General features: G+C 42.0%; 1 protein-coding gene across 6 annotated transcripts in view; it reads left to right on the top strand.

Moving 5' to 3' along the window:
• The window catches only part of USP32 (ubiquitin specific peptidase 32), a 53,431-nt gene extending 42,505 nt beyond the window's left edge, over positions 1 to 10,926 (top strand). For all 6 annotated transcript variants that reach the window (XM_065036727.1, XM_065036725.1, XM_065036729.1 and 3 more), the window contains 12 exons: positions 87 to 261; positions 539 to 690; positions 1,318 to 1,429; positions 1,931 to 2,142; positions 3,535 to 3,719; positions 4,297 to 4,383; positions 4,987 to 5,107; positions 5,736 to 5,927; positions 6,504 to 6,792; positions 7,232 to 7,665; positions 7,998 to 8,090; positions 8,610 to 10,926. In XM_065036727.1, coding sequence (XP_064892799.1) covers positions 87 to 261; positions 539 to 690; positions 1,318 to 1,429; positions 1,931 to 2,142; positions 3,535 to 3,719; positions 4,297 to 4,383; positions 4,987 to 5,107; positions 5,736 to 5,927; positions 6,504 to 6,792; positions 7,232 to 7,665; positions 7,998 to 8,090; positions 8,610 to 8,783 — 2,226 coding nt within the window. In that variant the 3' untranslated portion in view covers positions 8,784 to 10,926. The remainder of the gene's footprint in view (positions 1 to 86; positions 262 to 538; positions 691 to 1,317; positions 1,430 to 1,930; positions 2,143 to 3,534; positions 3,720 to 4,296; positions 4,384 to 4,986; positions 5,108 to 5,735; positions 5,928 to 6,503; positions 6,793 to 7,231; positions 7,666 to 7,997; positions 8,091 to 8,609) is intronic.
• The last annotated feature ends 9,246 nt before the right edge of the window (positions 10,927 to 20,172 follow it).

Here is a 20,172-nt window from a genome sequence, read left to right as displayed (position 1 = left end):
GTCTCGCAGCATATCCTCCTTCTGTAGTTTCAGCAAGTAGCCTTCAGTTTCTAACTTTGCGTTGTGTTTTTTGTACTTCATTTTAGGCCTGGGAAAACCATTTGAGAAGAAATAGATCCATTGTTGTAGATTTATTTCATGGGCAGCTGAAGTCACAAGTCAAATGTAAAACTTGCGGACATATAAGCGTTAGATTTGACCCTTTTAATTTTTTATCCTTGCCTTTGCCAATGGACAGCTACATGCACCTAGAAATTACAGGTGAGTAGGAGTGTTTAACTCTCTAACTTGTCAGGGCTAAAATAATTGTGTATGTAGAACAGATCTTCAACAACTATAAAAATCCAGATTTTGTGTTAGCAGTTACACTTAAAAATAGTGTAACTGTTTTAATATACTGCAGTATAGGAATTTTCATTGGAATGCAGTTAAATGAAAATAAACCCTTTAAAAACAGAGCATAGATGGCCCATTTTCAGTCTTGACCGAAGGACTTTCCTGGCTTGCTGACCCGTGTGTTTCTTTTCCCCGTTTAAAGTAATTAAATTAGATGGTACTACTCCTGTTCGGTATGGCCTGAGATTGAACATGGATGAAAAGTATACGGGTTTGAAAAAACAGTTAAGCGAACTTTGTGGGCTAAAACCAGAACAGATTCTACTTGCAGAAGTGCATAGCTCCAACATAAAGGTAAGAAGAAGAAAGATTAATCATTACTGCAACATACTTTCCATGTTTTTGTTTGTCAACCAAGTTATATCTCTGTAGGAACTTTTATTTCATTCTTAAACTGTAGTAAAGTTTGCTTTAAATAGATATAAAATCAAAGTAAACAACCAAAATAGACCACTTATAAACAAAAGTAATAGTGATGTAGAAGTGTGCAGAAGTTTAAATGAATTGAGTACTGATATTTTTAGGAAGCAAAAGGCTAAAATCATCTTGAGGTGATAAATCTCAAGTTAGAGTGCTCGGAGTTGAAACACTGTCAAGATGTTGCAGGCGTAAGTAATGACCGATGTCAGTGTGTGCGTATATGTATATGAAATTATTTTTGCTGTCATTGACTAGGATTAAAACTGCTTGTCAGTGGGTGTTCTCAGTCTGCTTAGAGAACCAGCAATAACGCTGAGGTCTGGGATCTGCAGAGGGCTGTGCGTGCTGGTTCCCTTTTTGTCTCCTAGAAAGGCGTAAGAAAGCGAATGGGAGGGGAAAGGTGATGAGCTGATAGACACACTGTTTTCAAAAGAACAAAACGTTCCGAGTCACAGACAGAAGTATATACATGACTCACTAGCTTTCCCTTTTTTATTGAAGAACTTTCCTCAAGACAACCAGAAAGTCCGGTTATCAGTGAGTGGGTTTTTGTGTGCGTTTGAAATTCCAATTCCAGGATCCCCTACGTCAGCTTCAAGTCCCGTGCAGACAGGTAAAACAAGAACGTATTTATTTTCTTATTCATTTAAAATGCTTAGATACTGGGGAACATCAAGAGAAAACCTAAATTCTTAGTAGTGAGTATCCGTGAGGATTAAAGAAAAGACAAATAAGTTATAGTTCTTATCCACAGAGGATCTGCGAGCAGTCTCAGTGTCTGCTGATGGTCTGTGATTGCTGTATAATTATTTTAGTTAAAGACTCAAGAAACACGCAAAGTATTTTTTTACTTGTGGATTGGCTCTAAGGCAGGACATGTAAAACATTGGAAGCATGGTTTTGGTTTTATTGTTTGTGGTTTCATATATGGGCTGTAACACCTGCTATTCTTTGCTTTTGCGTGATCTGATTTTGCAAGGTTGTGGGCAAATAAAAGGTTAGATGTTGGTCTTGAGGAGAGAAGAAGATATTTCATGAAGTGCATAGAACAGAACAGAAAGGATAAATCAGTTCTGGTTGCTGTAGATAATTGAGAATGTAACTGTGTCTACAGATGTCTCAACTGGGCCGTCAGCTAATGGAGCACCCAACATCATCATGAATGGGGACCTTCCCAAACCAACCCTGATTCCCAACGGAATGCCAAATACTGTAGTGCCATGTGGGACAGAGCGTAACGTCGCCGGCTGGGCTCTCAACGGCCACGTGCCATCGCTCGCTGACAGCCCGTGTACGGGGTATATCATTGCAGTGCACAGAAAAATGGTTGGTAGTTTGCATTTCTTATAAATTGTTTGCATAACGCGCTTTGAGCGAACGTCAGTGAGGATTTTTTTATGTCCATATGATAAATTAATCTTTAATTCTTAAGAAGAGGGATCATAAATACATTTCCCTCCTAAGCGAGTGCCAAGTTCTACAGAAACACAGCTCGTGTAACTTTAAATCATAATGTCTGATGTTGGTGTATTTTTCTTCCCCTAGTACTGGCATGCTTCCCAGTTCTTTAATGCCGAGATGCATACTTGGGCGTTCACGAACTCCCTGATTAAATGTTCCAGATTCTTTGAGCAGAAAAAAAATCTGAGCTACGAGAAACGCATTTTTTTCCCATTATGTGGAAAAGCTTTATTTCTTACACGGGAACAGAGTGAAGATACAGTGTACATTCTTGGGTCATTCTCTTGGCATGAACTACTCTTTGTAAAAGCATCTGTAGTGAAGCTGAACTCTAAATGTCAAAGCGGGGGGACCGAACACCTCAAATAGCCTCGTGCTCTGTGTGCGCTGCGTCCAGACTTGGTTCTGTGGGCATTTAGAGCCCGGGGGATGTGGGCCAGGAGGCCATTTGACTCCCATCTTTACTGCCTGGTTTGTGAGGCTTTTTTGCTTCATTCTCTCAAGCAGTGGCCGCTCACCACTGTTAGCACCGTTCTCTTGATTCAAAGTTTGCACCATCTCTTAGGTGATTGGCATAATGCTTCTAAGCCATTACAAGCTGCTGGTTGTACGGCAAGTTGTTTGTGGAAGCAATTGCAGGAATCCACGCTTGTCATCGTCAGAAATCCCATTTATGGAAAGGGTTAATTGTATAAAGCCTATGCAAGGCGGTAGCAGTTTGCTGTACCTCGGCGTCATTAAGTTGACGTGTTAAATCTATCTTATCAATGGGAGTTGTGGCACGAAGGTTAGTTAGTTGGCTTGGAATAAGTTGTGTACGAGTCTGTTGTGCCTCCTTTGACGTAAAGGTTTTCTTTCTCTAGCAAACATGCACTTCCCTGGTGTAGAGGACAGGGATCAGCTTCCTTAGGTGCATGTCACCGTTACAATGTGGTGGGAAAAGTAAGAAATACACATTATAAGAAATACAAATGTTACTGTACATGGTTGGAATACAGGTTTGTGTTTGTGGTCTAATGCCTAAATCACATTGCCATAACGTCATATAACATGAAAAAGTTTTCAAGTCAATGATAAAAATTTACAGTATTTAATATTGGGGAAAAAATGCTGAAGTAGAGTACTTTTAGTAGAATTAACGTTTTATTTTAATTGCCAAAGTCTGAAATAAGTAACAAGGTCGGCATCCTAGTAATCATGGTAACATGCATTAACGCACACTTACATCTGAGTCATTCTTTTATTTCACGTATGCAGATGCGGACAGAGTTATATTTTCTTTCATCTCAGAAGAATCGACCTAGTCTCTTTGGAATGCCACTGATCGTTCCGTGCACGGTTCACACACGGAAGAAGGATCTATATGATGCCGTGTGGATCCAGGTGTCGCGGCTCGCCAGCCCGCTCCCGCCACAGGAGGCCAGTAACCACGCACAGGACTGGTGAGCGCGGCACCTCCGCCTCTGGCCTTCACACAGCGGCCTTCACTTGCCTACAAGATTTCAAACTACATTCACCTTTATCAGTTTTGACTCCTTGTAATACCTCTGTTTAATGAACCTGTGCTTTTTAACGTATAATTAAGCTTTGAATGTCAACAACTTTAGGAATGATTGTGTGCGCTTGTACCCCAAATGCTTTCTGCCTGCAGATTCCATCTAGTGGGTTATTTTTGGAAGAAGTAATTTCAGAGTCCTGCAATTTAATAATGGCAATAATTAAAAATAACTTCTAATCCTTTTAAGTGCACTTAAATATAGTATAGCTTCTAGCTGTACTTAAAGGTTGGCTTTACACAAATTGGCTGACTCATTCGCATCCAGTGACTGATAATGAAGTATATCTGGCAAATTTCGGTGATACAAAGGCAGGTCTTGTTTTAGTAGCTTAATCCCATCAAAATTACAATTTGGAGAGGGTTTTCGGTGTTTTTTTGAAGTGAACGTAGCAAGCATAGTGAAGGAAGGTAATTGGCAGTCTGCGTGTTCATGTCTCATGTTGCGTTCTCTTCTGTTTCAGTGATGACAGCATGGGGTACCAGTATCCCTTCACCCTCAGGGTCGTCCAGAAGGATGGAAATTCTTGTGCTTGGTGTCCATGGTACAGGTAAATGGTGCTTTTTAGACTTAAGGAGAGGAATCAGTGCAGCAGAAAGGTGATTTATGGTAATGGCTTTGTGCTGCATTTCAGATTTCTGAGGTAATATCAAACAAAAAGAATCTAGAATCTAATTTAACCAAAGCTCTCACGTGGCAGATTTTCACTGCAATGTGGCTTTCCTGACCTGGAGAGCTGACAGCTCTGCTGACACAGAAACTTGAGATTTGGAGACAGACATGAGATTATCAAAAACCCTCTTAACCTGCCACAATGTTCTGTGTGCATGTGTGTGTATACGTATATGCAGGCACATACATGTCCGTAGTTGGATGATGTAAATCATCTACCCTTGCTAGTTCCCGTGACATTTAAGGAGTGACAATTAAAATGGACAGTAAGAAATCCACCCTGGAAGCATGCTTGGAATTTTCCCTAAACAAAGATATACTATGGAAAATTCCAGATCCTTGCTGGAAGGAACTCACTGAAGACAAGACCTGGACTTCGAGGGTGCATATGTTATGAAATAAGGAGCAGAGCTGGAGTGTGAAGTAATGTCAGACTTACTTATTAGACAGTTTACTCACCACGCATAATGTTTTTATGTAGATTTTGCCGTGGCTGTAAGATCGAGTGCACAGAAGATCGAGCTTGTGTTGGGAACGCGTACATCGCTGTGGACTGGGACCCAACTGCACTCCATCTGCGCTACCAGACCTCGCAAGAACGGGTACAATTTCAGCGTAAACCTGTTGTTGTTTGTTAATAGCTCTGAAGCAAAACCCATTTCACCACTTTTTCTTAACTGGATGCTTCTTTTGTCCATTTTCTGTTAAACTGAACTCAGTAGTCATCGAACAGTATATTCTAGATAAATTAATGTCTTAATGTTAGACCTCTGGCATGACCACGAAGTGGAAGGGAAGCTTTTAAGAAACCACAGCAGTGTATTTTCTGTCTGTTGTGAGTTGGTTTTGATCGAGCCTCCACAATATATTACAAAATATGTTAATTTGATAAATTTTCTAAGCACAACAGTGCTATAAACGGTTATGTGCATCAACAAAGCATATCTAAAGGTAAAGCTATAGTTGAGTTAAGCTAGAATAGCTGTTCAAACTTGTGAGTTGAATCAATAAGTCTGTTTTGTAATCAGAACCCAAGAATAGGGCCAGTGCCTGATTCGTATGGCTGCCTCTTCATAATTGAAGTAAAATTTCTACTAGAACTTAGTGCGTCTAGTTTTTATCTATAATCCTAAAAAACTATGTGATGCTATTTGTACGACACTGAACAGAGCCTTCCTCCGAGCAGTCCGTATATGTTTCCAAGTCAGATACAGTTTTATTTCCCTTCAGATTGTAGAGGAACACGAAAGTGTTGAGCAAAGCCGCCGAGCGCAAGCAGAGCCCATCAATCTGGACAGTTGTCTCAGAGCCTTCACCAGTGAGGAGGAGCTGGGCGAGGATGAGATGTATTACTGCTCCAAGTGCAAGACCCACTGTCTGGCCACCAAAAAACTGGATCTTTGGAGACTTCCCCCTATTTTGGTATGATCTTGTGTAATTTACAGCAACAAAACTAAAGTACATTGATCACAGATGTGAATTGCTGTGCATGTCTCCTTGTTCTGAATAAGAAAATCTGCTTTTGTTCACAGTCTCGGGAGCGGCATTGCCTTAGTTTGCTGCGTGCATTTCTGTAATGCAGGCGACTAGAACAAACCTCAGATCCTTTTGAATCTTTTTAGCTGATAAATTGCAGGAAATGGTGCTTGCAGTCAGTGTCACCCGTTCTGACACGGAGTTCACCCTTAGGAGCTCTTGCTGGTAACGTGATCTTTTGTCTGGTTGTATCACACCTGCATTTGTTGCTTTCCCAATTTGGTAGGTTATTCAAAACACAGGTCGCTGAGCTGAAGCAACCTCTTCTATCGGTTCCCCATCAGAATATTAGTTCCTGTTTGATTCCAAAATCTAAATTGTCACATACAGCATTGTTACAGGGTTTTTTATTAGCATATGATAGAACTTGTTTGTTTTGTGAAAAATTACTTTTAAACAGTGGGATTATTCACTGTGATGTAATTGTCCTCCTTTAATTTTCTCTGACATCTCTCTCCTTAGATCATTCACCTGAAAAGATTTCAGTTTGTAAATGGCCGCTGGATAAAATCTCAGAAAATTGTTAAATTCCCCAGAGAAAATTTTGACCCAAGTGCCTTTTTGGTACAAAGGGACCCAAGTCATTTGCAAAGAAAGCAGCTCCTGCTCCCGGCCGAGAGTCCTGAACCACGGGCTCCCGCAGGGGAGCCGAGGAAAACAGACCTGCAGGTCACTTACGCAGCAGGAGAGGGAGACGCGCTGAACAGGAGCCCGTCCTCCCTCAGCACTACTGTCTTGAATAATATCAAAGGTAGGTCACAATGGGGGAAAATTCCGGTCAATACTGACATGTGGAAGGGGAAAAAAAATCTATTATGAGCAACATTTTAATGTTTCTTCCGCTACAGAGCTAGACTTATTTTGAAACACTCTTTTCTGGTGTGTTTGCCCTGGAAATCTTAGTGAAGATATAACAAAAATTAAAAAGAAAAGGTACTCAGTGACGACAGGTATTGGCACTGTCTGCTTGTGTAAGTGGCTGTGTTAAGAGTGAGGAACGTGCTTCTGCGTACAAAGGTTGAGTTTCAGTTTATAGGTGTATGTATACATGTGTGCAAAGATATTGATACATACTAACCATAGCGAAACAGTGGGCTTTAATGTTTGGTTATTCAAAAAAGCACTTTTAAAGAAAGAAATCTAGACTAAGTGTTTACTTATCTTAGTAGTCCATGTGTTTTCTGTTTTAGCATCTCCGTCTCTGGGGAGGAAGAGTGGAGCCAGCTGTCCTTCAAGTAAAACCAGTAGCCCAAATAGTAGCCCAAGGACTTTAGGAAGAGGTAAAGGGCGTCTGCGGCTGCCGCAGCTGGGTAAAAACAAACTGTCGAGTAGCAAAGAAAATTTGGATGCAAGTAAAGAGAACGGTACAGACCAGGAGCAGAGGTTGTCCGCTGAGCAAGGTGATGCTCTGACCAGAGGGCAGAGCTTGGGCGGTAGCCAGAGTGAACTGTTCACTGCTCAGGACAGCGAGGTGACCCTGGCCAACGGATACATCTGTGAGCAGAACACCTACAGCAACGGCAGCATCAACGGGCAGATCGAGAACCACAGCGAGGACGATATCGCCGATGACCAAAGAGAAGACTTGTGTGTTAACCCTATTTACAATCTATATGCAATTTCGGTAAGTTCATTTTTTGTATCAGTGAGCTATGTGGCATTGTTTGGACTACATGCATTCACTCTGTTGTTTTCATTACAAAAAGTATGAATCTGTTGAGAAGGAGAACAAAGTAGAGCCATTGTCAGCAAAATACAACTGAGTACAGCTGAAAAGTATATCTGCGCGTAATGTCTTTTCTGCTTGAGTATATAAGCTTAGTCAGCTCCCAGTGTATAGATTGTCATGAACCATTGTCACTCACTTAAAGATCCTGAATTTGTGAGTCATTCATTCTGTGAATTTTGAGTTTTGATATTTGATCCAGAATTTATTTTCTTCTTTGTTTTCTTCAGTGCCATTCAGGAATTATGGGAGGGGGTCATTATGTCACTTATGCCAAAAACCCGAACAACAAGTGGTACTGCTACAATGACAGTAGCTGTAAGGTAAAGCATTTGCTTTTGTGGCAAATAATTTTCATCTTTGTTACCTAGAGCCAAAGAAATGAGAACCATTCTTTGAAATCCTGAGCATCTCAAATGTTGCATCCGATAAATATTAGAATTCTTAACTGAAACTGTAGATGAGTTTATTTTCCGGTTAACATCTGTTCATCAGCTGCTACCGTGGCTAAGGAAAGATGCTTATTTTGTACAAAGATAGAAAAATTACTAAAAATGGAAGCCTGAGAGTATTGTTTCCTGATGCTGGCAGTTTTGCGTTCAATTCCCAAATAATTAAGTTCCGACATTTCTAAGTGTGCGTGTTTATCACTATAAAATGCGTACTTTTCAAGTAAATAACGGAGGCTGATAACTGTAATAAGGGAGACAAGAAATGGGATTCTTCTTGTAAACAGCCAGTTAAAAATACTGTTTCTAGGGCAGTTGTGTGTATTTTAAGCTCAGAGACAGCAACACGATTGTCCTGTTGGGTATTTCAGAGGGTGGTTTTCTCTGTTGCAGGAATTGCATCCCGATGAAATCGACACCGACTCTGCCTACATTCTTTTCTACGAGCAGCAGGGGGTAGACTATGCACAATTTCTGCCAAAGATCGACGGCAAGAAGATGGCAGACACGAGCAGCATGGACGAGGATTTTGAGTCGGACTATAAGAAATACTGCGTTTTGCAGTGAGCAGATAACCTTCCGGGGGCTGTTCTGGGAGCGTGAGGGATGACATCCTGCAGCTTGCTTTTGGCGAAAATGTTCTTGAAACGGATGACTTAAGTGTAGTTATTGTACCCGGTGATCTGAAAGCACAAAAGGAAAACCCTAATTAAATAGAAGTTAATATAAAGATAGTATTGTTTTGTTCTGTTATCTCACTACATGCTCTAAACATTTCTGATGTCAGACATCAGGCTGAGACTGCCATTGGCCTTTAAACAAAATGGTTTGAGAAAAGCCGACTAGGACCAAATAAGAGCTAAATTAAATAGTCCAAATAAGAGCTAAACGAAGTAGTGTAAAGTTTACCAACTGTTCTAACAAACCCCTAAGGTTCTCTTTAGGTTTAAGATAACGGGGAAAATAAAAATTGTAGTGTTGTCTTTGGACAACGTGATATTGCTACCTCCTTTTTCCTGCAGTTTTATTGCATTTTATTGGCAAAACAGGGAAAGAAAGAGAGTGAGAAGTGCACAAATGGAAAGAATTATCATCAAGAGTAGAAGTTTCCAGTTTTGCCACCACTAATGTGTGTCGGTTGCTTTCTTTCTGTATGTTGGGAGCACAACCAAATCATCATTTGAGGAGAGATTAATTTCTACACTTGAATGGCTTATGATAATGGTTTTCTCCATGTGTTGGCTGTGCAGATCAACATATTTCAGGAACGGCTTTTCTGCCTGGAGAGAGTCGTCTCAACCTTCCGAGATGCCTCACAGAGAAACTTCAGGTTGAAGAGAGTAGTTGTGATTACGCGAGCGGTATCTTAACGTGCACATTGCACAAGGTGTTCCCAGGTTTTGGAAGGAAAGATGCTTGAGCTGATGTTTCATGACTGGTGTTGCTTTTGAATTTGCACTTTTAAAAAGTCGTATAATTGAATTCAAAACCATAGTTTGTTTTTTGTTGTTGTAAGGGCTCTGGAGTGAATGGCTGTGAATTATCCACTGTGTATTTCAACCGAATACGGAGCCGTGGCTGTCGGGTAGCTGTCGTAGCATTCATGGATGGTTTGTTTAGCGGTTTCATAATTTAATGGAGTTGCTTTTTTTCAGAATTTGGTTGCCTTTTCAAATTCTCTTTTTTTGCAGCAGGTTATTTCTATACTTGCAATTAAACCGGAATTGCTTTCCCTGCCCTCGCAACATGCTCTTGGAAGTCGATGGGCTCATTGCATGAAGGAAAGCATGGCCGAGTCTTGGCAGACACTGGAAAAAAGATTCCTTTAAACCTTTTCAGTGTTAAATTGTTTGCATATCTGAATGACGATACAAGTTTCACTCTTTCGGGCATTTGTTCTTCAGCTGAGTCTAAGGAGCTCACTAATTTTGCCATATGTCATCTTCCAAATTCTTTAGATGTGTTTATCTTCACTAACAAAATCGACGCTTACGTGGTTGATCTCTGAAATAGAAGTTTGGATTCATTTTAATGTGGTTTACGAGAATGCCCAACCTACCGATGGGTTGATGATTTCCAGTTTTATCCATTTAGGAAGTTGTCTTTGCTCGGGCAGATCCCCCCGTGCCTCTGGTGGAGGTCGCGCCGCAGCAGATCAGCTCCAGAACAAGTGGTGTCCTACTTGGGAAGTGTCGCTCCCATCCTACGTGGTCTTTTATCTTTAAAATGGCCTAAACATTGACACTGAAGCGAAGCAAACCTGACTCGTGGATTTCTAGGTTAGAAGCTTTTTCAATACCCGTTTGTCTACTCCTCCCTACGCAAACTCCATGAAAAGTGAAAGATTTTCAACTGATTTACTTTAAAATGTTTTATTTAAGCAGGTAGCACAATCTACTAATGTTATTTGATCTTCTGTGTTTGTTCTATTGGTTGTAATTAATTTTTTAAATTAAATTAATTCATGAATTAGTAGTAAATTTATTAAGTTAACTATTAACTACATTCACTTTGTAAATTATTGTATAAAACTTATTGACAATGCACTGACTTTAGAAAGATGTTAATGTACATAAATACCTTGTAAATAAAATAGTGTTGATGTACTGGAATATGAGCTGTATTAAAAAAAGGTATCGGTAATTGTATATGGAGTGAACCTGTTTATCTGTAACTATATTATTCAAACAAATTAAATACTGTGGATGCAGATGAAGTGTCACTTCTTATCAGTTATTTTTTATTAGCTGGGTTCCTGCTTTGCTGGTTCTGTACTATTTTCATGAAGCTTGAATGGATTCGTCAGTCCTAATGATGGAACGTGTGAGCAAGCAACAGCAGTTTGTCCAGCACAGCACTTGTTCTAAGTGCCAAGATATTGCAGCTCTTTGAAGTTTTGGGTTTAAGTTATTTTAGTTTTCTTCTAGAATGTTTTCCATTCATGATGTATGTCTGTTGATATTATTTTAATGTATGGCTCAGTTAATGAGGACTGCGTTAGGGAGCAGTTAGGCAATCTGGACATCCATAAATCCACAGGGTCCGGATGGGATGCACCCATGGGGTTGTGGAGTCTCCTTCTGTGCAGACATTCCAACCCGCCTGGACACCTTCCTGTGTAACCTCATCTGGGTGTTCCTGCTCCATGGGGGGATTGCACTGGATGAGCTTTCCAGGGCCCTTCCAGTCCCTGACATTCTGGGATTCTGTGGGTTTAGATGTATCCTGCTGGGTTCTAGTTGATGCCGGACTTAAGGTTGACAGAGTGCAAAGTCAAAGGCAAAATTCTCTTAATTTAGTCACTGGAGGGATAACAACTCTGAGACAGTCTACAGGAATAAGGACAAAATTGATCTTGCTGTTGCTTGGACATGTGCACTTGCAGATCGATAGCAATTCAGAAGTAAAATCAAACTTCAGAAAGTGAATCCAGTTGTGGGATTTCTGAGAAGAAAGGAAACGGTGACTCCGGGAGCTCCGTTCAGCCGCTGCTACCAGGACTGTATTTACGTCTGAAACTCTTCTGTTTACAAAAGATAGGTTTGATATTTTTGCAGTTGAATCCCTGGTTCAGTACTGCTGTTCATAGTCATGACACTTGGAAAACAATCCATTTCAAAAGCAAGTGAATCATGATCCCTTAGGGATGCGAAGGTTCTGCTCTCGGAAGCGATGCCTTTGGAACATGGATCTGAAGGTACTTTCTGTACAGGCTGGTGTGCTGCTGATCTTCACGTATTCCATTCTTGATTGTATATGGTGCTGAGACATTTCCTCTGAGCAGACACTGTCTATATGTGACTACAATTGTAGTCATGCTTTTTTCCAAAAAGGAAGTAAATCTGGTTGAGTTGGCAACTGGACCAAAGTCCACGGTAAGCTGGTTTATTAGCAGTCACATAGCACTTGGGGTTGTTTGGTTTTTGAATGTTTCCAAAAACAATGTGGTTATATTTAGCTGGAAATGAATTACCGTTCTTATTTTATGGCCCTTGAAGATGCTAAATGGATACTTAACCGAGGATGATCAGAGAAGCTGCTGACTCTCGCTGTGTTTATCAGCTGTAACCGGAGCGTTTGTGCAGCGGTAAATGACGACACTTGCTCCGTGCAGCCATTGCTGCTGCCTAGTGAGAAGTTTTCAGAGCATTCACAGTGGTTGTTCTTCACAAGTGTGATAGTTCCACAGTATTGTTTGAGTCATTGGTGCCTTTTCCAATAGAAAATGTAATTTGAATCAAGGAATATGATCTTCGGTTGCTCCTGTAATGAGTTTCCCCTGTTAGGGCTTTTTAGGTATTGAACAATGTTCATACGTGCTGTTTTCAGTAGTGAAGATTTTATCAATTCCTGCGGTCGGCACAGGAGATTGTGTCGCTGATTTTTCTCTATATCATCAATTATCCATTATCTACAGGTCGGGGCCATTAAGTGTCCTGAGAAAGCACCGAGGGCCCGTAGGAGCAGCCCAGGGATTAACTGCAGCTTTTGTTAATGGTTTTGCCCCTTAGGTCCACTAAATTGGAGCAAGAAGTTAGTGAAATGCAGTCGTCCGTGCGTGCTGATTTATCATTTCAGGAATATAACAACCTGACAGAAGTTTGGAAGATTGAGCCTTTTGTTTGGGCCCAGCCTCTGACTTCCTTGTTCGTGTGTAAAAGATTTCTTGTTTGTGAAAATCAAAAGCAATGGTTGATAAGGTCGCGTTAGCAAAATCAGCCGCCTGTTCAAATATATGTTAAGGACACTTAATATAAATCAAACTTTTCTGAGCATATTTGTGGAATCAAGCAATGTTGCTCTTGAGAAGGGTTGTTCATAAGTCTCAGTAGCTCAGAAACAAACGACACCACCATCCATTTGAGAGCATTTTGGTCAAACTGAGGTAGAAGAAAGGAACAAAACTGACACATACATTGGGAAGGTGGTTGGTTACCTGCAGGCTGTGGTGGGACTCAAAGGAATAGTTTGTGGTAACAGGCTTAACTCAGTCTTGCCATCAGAGAGAAGCCCGCCCAGGTATTTCAGCAGCTCTGGGTACGTGGGTAATCCTGTTTAAAATTTGCTGAAATATGATACAGAAAGTGCCGTATGGATCTGAATCTTACGTTTAGCATACAATGGCTGAGATGATATGCAAATGAAAATTTGTCCCTTCATTAGTGAAGCATTTTGATGTAGCAAATATTTATCTGTTTTATAGATAAACCTCAGTCTCCCGATAAGAAACTGCGGGAAAAGTGGAGAGTGCACGTCAGCTGGGAACTGGATGACAACCAAGGAAAGCTGCTGCTTCGGAGCCAGGAACAGGATCCAGCACCACCAGTGGCAAATTAAAAAAGCCTTCAAAATGATGTTTGTGTTACGATGTTTGGAGTAACGAGACAATGCAAGGAACAATGTGATTACAGGAGATGGGACTGGAGACCTCGCAGGGGCCTCTCAGGCCAAATTCTGTGCCTTGAACTCATTTCCAAATTCACTAAGGTAGAACAGGCTGAATTTTTAAGCTCTGATGTTCGGGTGTTCAGGCAGCAATTTAAATCGTAGCTCAACGCCTCATCTAGATACTGGAGGTTTTCTGTTGTGACCCACCAGCAAACAGAACAGAAAGATTAATTTTGGTTAACGATGTTTTCCTTTTGATATGGAACAAAACCCCTTTGGAGTCTTTTTAATCAAAATCAATCTCATCGTTATCAACGTGCTTCGTCAAGGGGCAGGAAGGGTTTCCACACAGGAAGACCCAAACCATGCACATGGACCATTAGCAGATGCTCATGTTTATGACCTTGCTCATGACCAAGTGAACACTAAATGTTTGCTTGCCTTTTTATCTTCAGTTTTGATTATAAAAATGTTCCTGTTTGAAAGACACACTCAAGGGAATAGGTCTTTGGGCCCACAGGCTCAGAGCACAGGCAGCCCCAGCATCGCACTTGTAACAATGAGAATTTTAGTGGAAGCTTTTTGATAAGAAGTTGGCAGCATATCAGAGGACCAGTTTGCCCATGAGATGTGAGCAATGATGTCACACTGGGGGTTTAAACTTTTTACCTTTCCCTCTAATTATATTTCTTTAGATGATTATGTCCCAAATATAAGCTATAATGATTGCCTTCAGTGTACACGATATTTTCAAATAGCGGCTCAATTAAAGAAGTCATTAAATTTTGATTTTAGCATAATCCAGAGGTTTGACTGCTCAACAAGGCGTGAGGCAAACCAGCAGCAGTTTGAAGTAGGAAGAATGAAGAGTGACCTGAAGAATGATCAGCTCTAGCACAAAATCCAGAGGGGTAAGAAGCTTGGACTGTTGTTTAACTTATTTAATTGAACTGGGGGAAAAGCGCTGGCTGTATTTGAAAGCTGCCCTCTCTGTGCTGTGACAGCAGGCAATGACAAGTTGAGTGTGAAGAACGGTAGAGTTCAAATAAATAAAATATATTAAGAGTTGATTAAAGGGAGGTAAGGGGCAGAACACAGGTGTCAATATCCCCTCCTAATACATTTCACTCTTAACTAGATTTGGTCTCGCTGCTTTTAACTGCTGGGCTTTGATGTTTCAGGGTAGAAAGCAGACGCCAGCTTCACCGGGGCTTTTCTGTTGGAGGCACCATTGACCCTTTTCTAACAAGTGCCCGGGCAGGTTATAAATCTGTAACATTGCACTTCACCTTTTGTGTCTTGCTCAACGACCTTTTAAAAATAAATGCAGAATAGCTGAAGGAAACAGTAGCGGCGATGGAAAAGCTGACACGTACGCAACCTGAGCTCTGATTTTTCGGATTGCTCCAGGCTGTTAAACAAAACTGCTTTTTCTTTGCTCCGTGGTTAAAAAAAAAAGGTGGAAAAGGGGGACAGGGGAGTGTTTTCTTAGCTGGGTTCTCTGTCTTATAATTCAGGTTACTGAAAGTAAGCTGCTTACTGGAAAAATGCCACGCGGAGTTACTAAGCCTACAGAAAGGGGCTACATTCACTCAAATTTCATATATACCTACACTTGATATGAAAAAATGTATGATATATTTTATCTGAGTCCATGAAAATGCAGATGATCCCAGAGAAACGTCTTGCTCTAAAATGTTCTCCATCTGAATGAGAGGAAAACTGAGGTTTCCCATGCTTTCAAACCAGTACAATAATTTATTTTGGTGCCGATTATAACGGATATTTTGGATTCATGTGTACAATAGTAAAACATTGACATGATTCTCTTTTGTTTATGTATTTTGCTTAAAATAAAAGCTTGCTCCAAAGGAAGGCATTGGAGGAAGGGCCCTTGCAGAGAGAGGCCAGGTTGATCTTGACTGGCTGCTCTGGTCTGTCAGCGAGAGAACAACCTGCACGGTTTACAGAGACCTTCAACCCGCTTACAGCCTTTACCACAATTTGGGTGGAGAATACCCACCCTAGCTGAACTGACTCATGTTGACAATTTCTTGCAGGCTGTACCAAATATTTTCCAGTAATTTTACTACTTAGATCCCCTAAATAATTGGAGTACCAACAGCAAAAATGGAGTGTGTTACGGGCGGTCAATTGTGCCGTTTGTAGTTTTTCCACGTCCAGGGCTGTACGCTCTGGCTCTCAGTGAATAGATTCCCAGTGAACCAGTTTCCGAGTGTCCACACAGCCTCTATTTTTGCCAGGATTCTTTCAATGGTTGGCGCTGTCTGTCCTCAGAGTTTCACTGAAAGCCTTGCGATTCGCCTGTGTTATTCCCCAAAGCCGCAGCTCTCCAATAAGCGTTATTATGGTCAGTCTGAAAAATGTGTTAGATACTTTACCTTGTCCCAGCACACGATGCAGTTGCTGTCAGTGACTAAAGCTCTGCTCTCTGCTCTGCAGTTCGTGCCCCTCGTGTGCTGCACGGCTGGGTTAATGTTGATGTGCTGTGCTGTACCCCAAATGGGACTTCATTTCTTTTGTCAGGGCCCTAATTGATGATTATTTTTTTTAATATGAGTATTTTCATGTGGTCTTTGCAGCTCTGTTGGAGCGCCCCTCCTGTGGCAGGTTATTCCCTGGCTGTGCGCTTCAGTCTATCGGCTTTGGAACCTTTGGCCTTTACACAGATGATCCTGCCTGGGTTACAGATTCACATCGTAAATCACTTTGATTTAACGTGTAAAAACCAGCCTGCTTTAACAGTGTTCCGCATTGATTTGGGTTGAAGTGCTGTTGGTGTCTTGAGCCCAAAGGTGTGACCCTGGAAACACGAACGGTGGGCAGCAGCACAGCTGGTTTGCTCGTATGAAAGGCTGGTAATGGTGCATTTTCTGTGTGCCAGTTGTAATACTGGGATGGATTTTTAAAAAAGGGAGAAAAAGGAGCAAGGGGTGGAAGGAGAGGAAACTACTGTCCCTCCAGAATTAGAGATAATGCCACCGATTGCAGAGTACTCTTAGATACCAGCAGTGACAATCAAATCCCTCTTAATAAGAACAAACAGCGCTGTTGATTGAGAACATGCTGCAAGGAGCTGCCTATAAAAATTGCTGAATATAAATTCAACGCCAGGAGCGTTAAGAGCATTGGCAGAACAGCGCTGCCTGTCCTCACGTTCCCTTCCAGGTAAGTCTGAAGACGAGAAAACAAGCGAGCGAAGGCCTGTGCTGAGGATGCGGAGCAGAGCAGCCCAGCGGGCCGGCTCTCCCAGCGTGCGGTGCAGAGCGCGGGGCCGCAGCCGGCTTGGAAATGATCTATTTGCCACAGAGTGTTCTGAGATAATTGAATGCGCTATAATGAGGGTGCAGGATATGTTAATCACTCCGTTTCAGCTGTCTTGACAGGAACTTGGCAGTGAGGTACAGCCAAGCAGGCACTGATAGTGAAGCTTTTATTACCCCTGCCCATGCGACCGGCAGATTTTATGATTGTGCTGTTCTTCCTGATTTTCTAAATGGAGAGGCAAGTTATGCCCTCACTTCTATAGGCTCTGCTGGAGGCAACTATTGCAAAAACTTCCTTCTACTTTCTCATATGTTACGGTCTTTTTTACCCTTATCTCTGTCTTTATTATTTTTGTAGTCTCTCCATTCTGTTTAGCCAAGAAGCTGAAAACTCGAGGCAGCTCTGTCTTTTGGCGAAGTTAAGACTTCCTTAGCCATGTATGTCTTACTCAAAGGGGGGGAAATGAGCTATTGAGAGGTTTATATTTTATATTGCTTACTGTGTGTGCTCATTTCGTTTTGTAAATGAATGTTGACCATCAGAGGTGCTTCCGTGTGTGCATCTGGAGGAAGAGTTCAGCACCTCGGTGGCTGACTTTGTGTCTTCGTCCTGCTTTCCTTTACCTGAGGCAGTTCACTTGGTTTTTTCTCAGGATTGTTCATTGGTTCAGCAGTGGCTGATGGGTTTGAGGACATAGAACATTATGTATAATGCACGTAAGAAAGCATTTTGTATAATGCCGAGAGTTTCACGTACAATAAAACCACGTTATTCTAGGCTTTCAAAGGCATAGCATTCTCAATAGAAAATTGCTATGATTTATTTAGGGCTTAATCTCAGCATCAGCACAATCAGCAAAATGTTCAACTTCTGCCTCCCTTTCTCTCTCATGAATTCTTCATAACCACACATATCTGTAAACTAATAAATCAAGATCTTTCTCCTACATGCTGGGAACAACGAGCAGCCTTAGTAATGTGGGAAGTGGATGGATGTTGACATTACAAAGGTAATTTCAGTAGATGGAAATGAATAGTTTTTTGCGAGGTTTTCTTCATACGATGAAAAGAAAGGGCATGGAAAAGTTGAGCCAGGAGGAGATAGATTGTAAGAAAACAAAAACCATAATTAGTGACATAGTGTAAACTGTCGGGATTTTTTAAAATCAGAACTGTGTTTGAGTTCTAGATGTCTAAAGCATTTCAGAAAATATTCATAGGTAAAAGATAATAAAACAACCCAAATTTATTACAATCGTATACCATTTGTAATATAACTTTAACTGCAAATTGCATCCAACTGCAAGAAGGGAAATAATGTCCCAAAGGCATTTCAATTAATTGCTGTAGTTAGTTGGACTCATAATTTTACTTGTGTGACTAATTATAATCAGGTTTTATGGGTATATATGGATTTATTTCTGACACTAAAAGCTGCAAACAGCGGGTTAGTTTTAGGAAACATATTTAAACTTCGCAATGAAAAGTGCATGTTCCTGTTCTCCGCAGTTGTCCTGAATGAGTCGTGTCTGTTCAGAAAGAGTCTGGAGGGCACTGAGAACACAAACCGCCCCGGTTTACCCAGCCCGGCCTGGAGCTCAGTGCTGCCCTCACAATACTGCTCCGGTGCTCACGCTCCCGAATTCTGGGGTTGCTTTTTTATCCTGCGATGGGCACGTTGTTTGCACCGGTGGCCCCGAGGTGTCGGCAGATCTGGAGATGTCCTCCCGGTCACCAGAGCTCGAGCAGCACTTCACGGGGGTCTCCCCCGCCAGCCCCAGGCAATGCTGCGCCAGGGGTTTATCACACAGCGGTTGTTGCTGTGTCCCTGCCACCCGAAACCCCAGCGCTACAGTACCTGAAACATGGTGGGGAAGGCAGCACAGGGCTGTTTTATCTCCCCCAGGAGACACCGGCAGCGAGGAGATCACCCAGCTTGTTGTGCTCCCTCAGCCTGGCAGAACGCGCCCTCAGAACATGGCGGCCAGAGCAGGTGAGGTCTGTGGGTACGCAACCCTTGCTTGCCACCCCTGCCACGCCGAGAGGGCCCTTTTATCCTTTCTCCCTTTTGTTTTTCTTTTTTTTTCCCCCTTCCTTTTTTCCTTTCAGATCAGTTTTTAAGCAGCAGGGCTGTTCCACCTGCTGTTTGAACCCGGCTTTGGCAATGGCGGGTGCTGCAGCTGCCTCTCCCGCCATGGCCACCTCAGAGGGGCCCCAGCCCGGCCACGCTGCCGCTTCCCACAGCCCGGGAACAGCGAAGCCGTGAGTCCCTCCTGTCTGTAAAAGAGATTTCAAATGGGGAAAAAACACCAGGAAAAACAATGGACACAAAGACTGAGCACAGCCCCGGGGTACAGGACGCCTCAGATGGGCATCCCGGCTGCCTTGGCTTCTTCCTGGTGGGTGCATCGCCTCATGTGGAAACAGATGCTTTTGTAAAGCTTTTTAAGCGGCAAGTGAGAGTCACGTTTATGACTGAGGTGGGTTTTAGGTGCTTTTTGTAGAAGAAGCGGATTGTGGTGGGCCATGCCACCCCGTGTCTGTGGGGAGCACTGGGCAGGGTGGCAGGAGGCTCCCGCCTCGGTTTCCTCATGTGTATTTTTCTCGGTGCATCTCAGCTGGAGTTTTGTTGGCTTTTCTACAGATATACATTAATGTATAAGTAAATCTTACATTCCCCTTTTTTTTTTTTTTTTAATAATTTGTATATGGTTTGTCTCCTATATGATACACTTCCCATAGCCACCTCTGGCTGCACAGAGCTACCATGACATTTGTTTCTCTCTCATTGAAACATCTCTAGGTCTTATGTCATTTGCAGTGTGTAGTGGAAGAAAATCACCCAGTCCGCTTTTAACTTTGCTGAAAGGAGCTGCGTGTCTTCAAGCATAATTGTTTTTGTGGTGCAATGTGATCTCTTTTGCAAGGGGCAGTGTAGGGAATGGGCCTCCCCGTTGCTGGATCGGGGATGGCTGAAGTTACACCTGGTACTAACACGTTTATTAAACTTCAAAACCAACCTGGGAAGCTAGGTAGACTTCTCCGTATCCTTTCTGTGACTGCAGGTGGATAGAGAAATGTTTATGATGATTCCCAAGGTGACATCTGTTTAATGGGGAGGCTGCTGGCTGTGCCAGCAAATGCTGTCTTCCCTATGAAATCCACCTCTGGATGGGCAAAGGAGATAAAGAAAAAGCAAAAAGCTTTATCCTTTTCTCCAAGGAGTCATGGAAAAATAATTCTGTGCAGAGGAAAAGTATATTTTGAGCTCGAGTTTGTCA

The sequence above is a fragment of the Columba livia genome, chromosome 20 (assembly GCF_036013475.1).
Source record: "Columba livia isolate bColLiv1 breed racing homer chromosome 20, bColLiv1.pat.W.v2, whole genome shotgun sequence".
Taxonomy (NCBI): domain Eukaryota; kingdom Metazoa; phylum Chordata; class Aves; order Columbiformes; family Columbidae; genus Columba; species Columba livia.
Note: the sequence above shows the minus strand (reverse complement) of the source record. Positions and strands in the feature narration are given on the sequence as shown.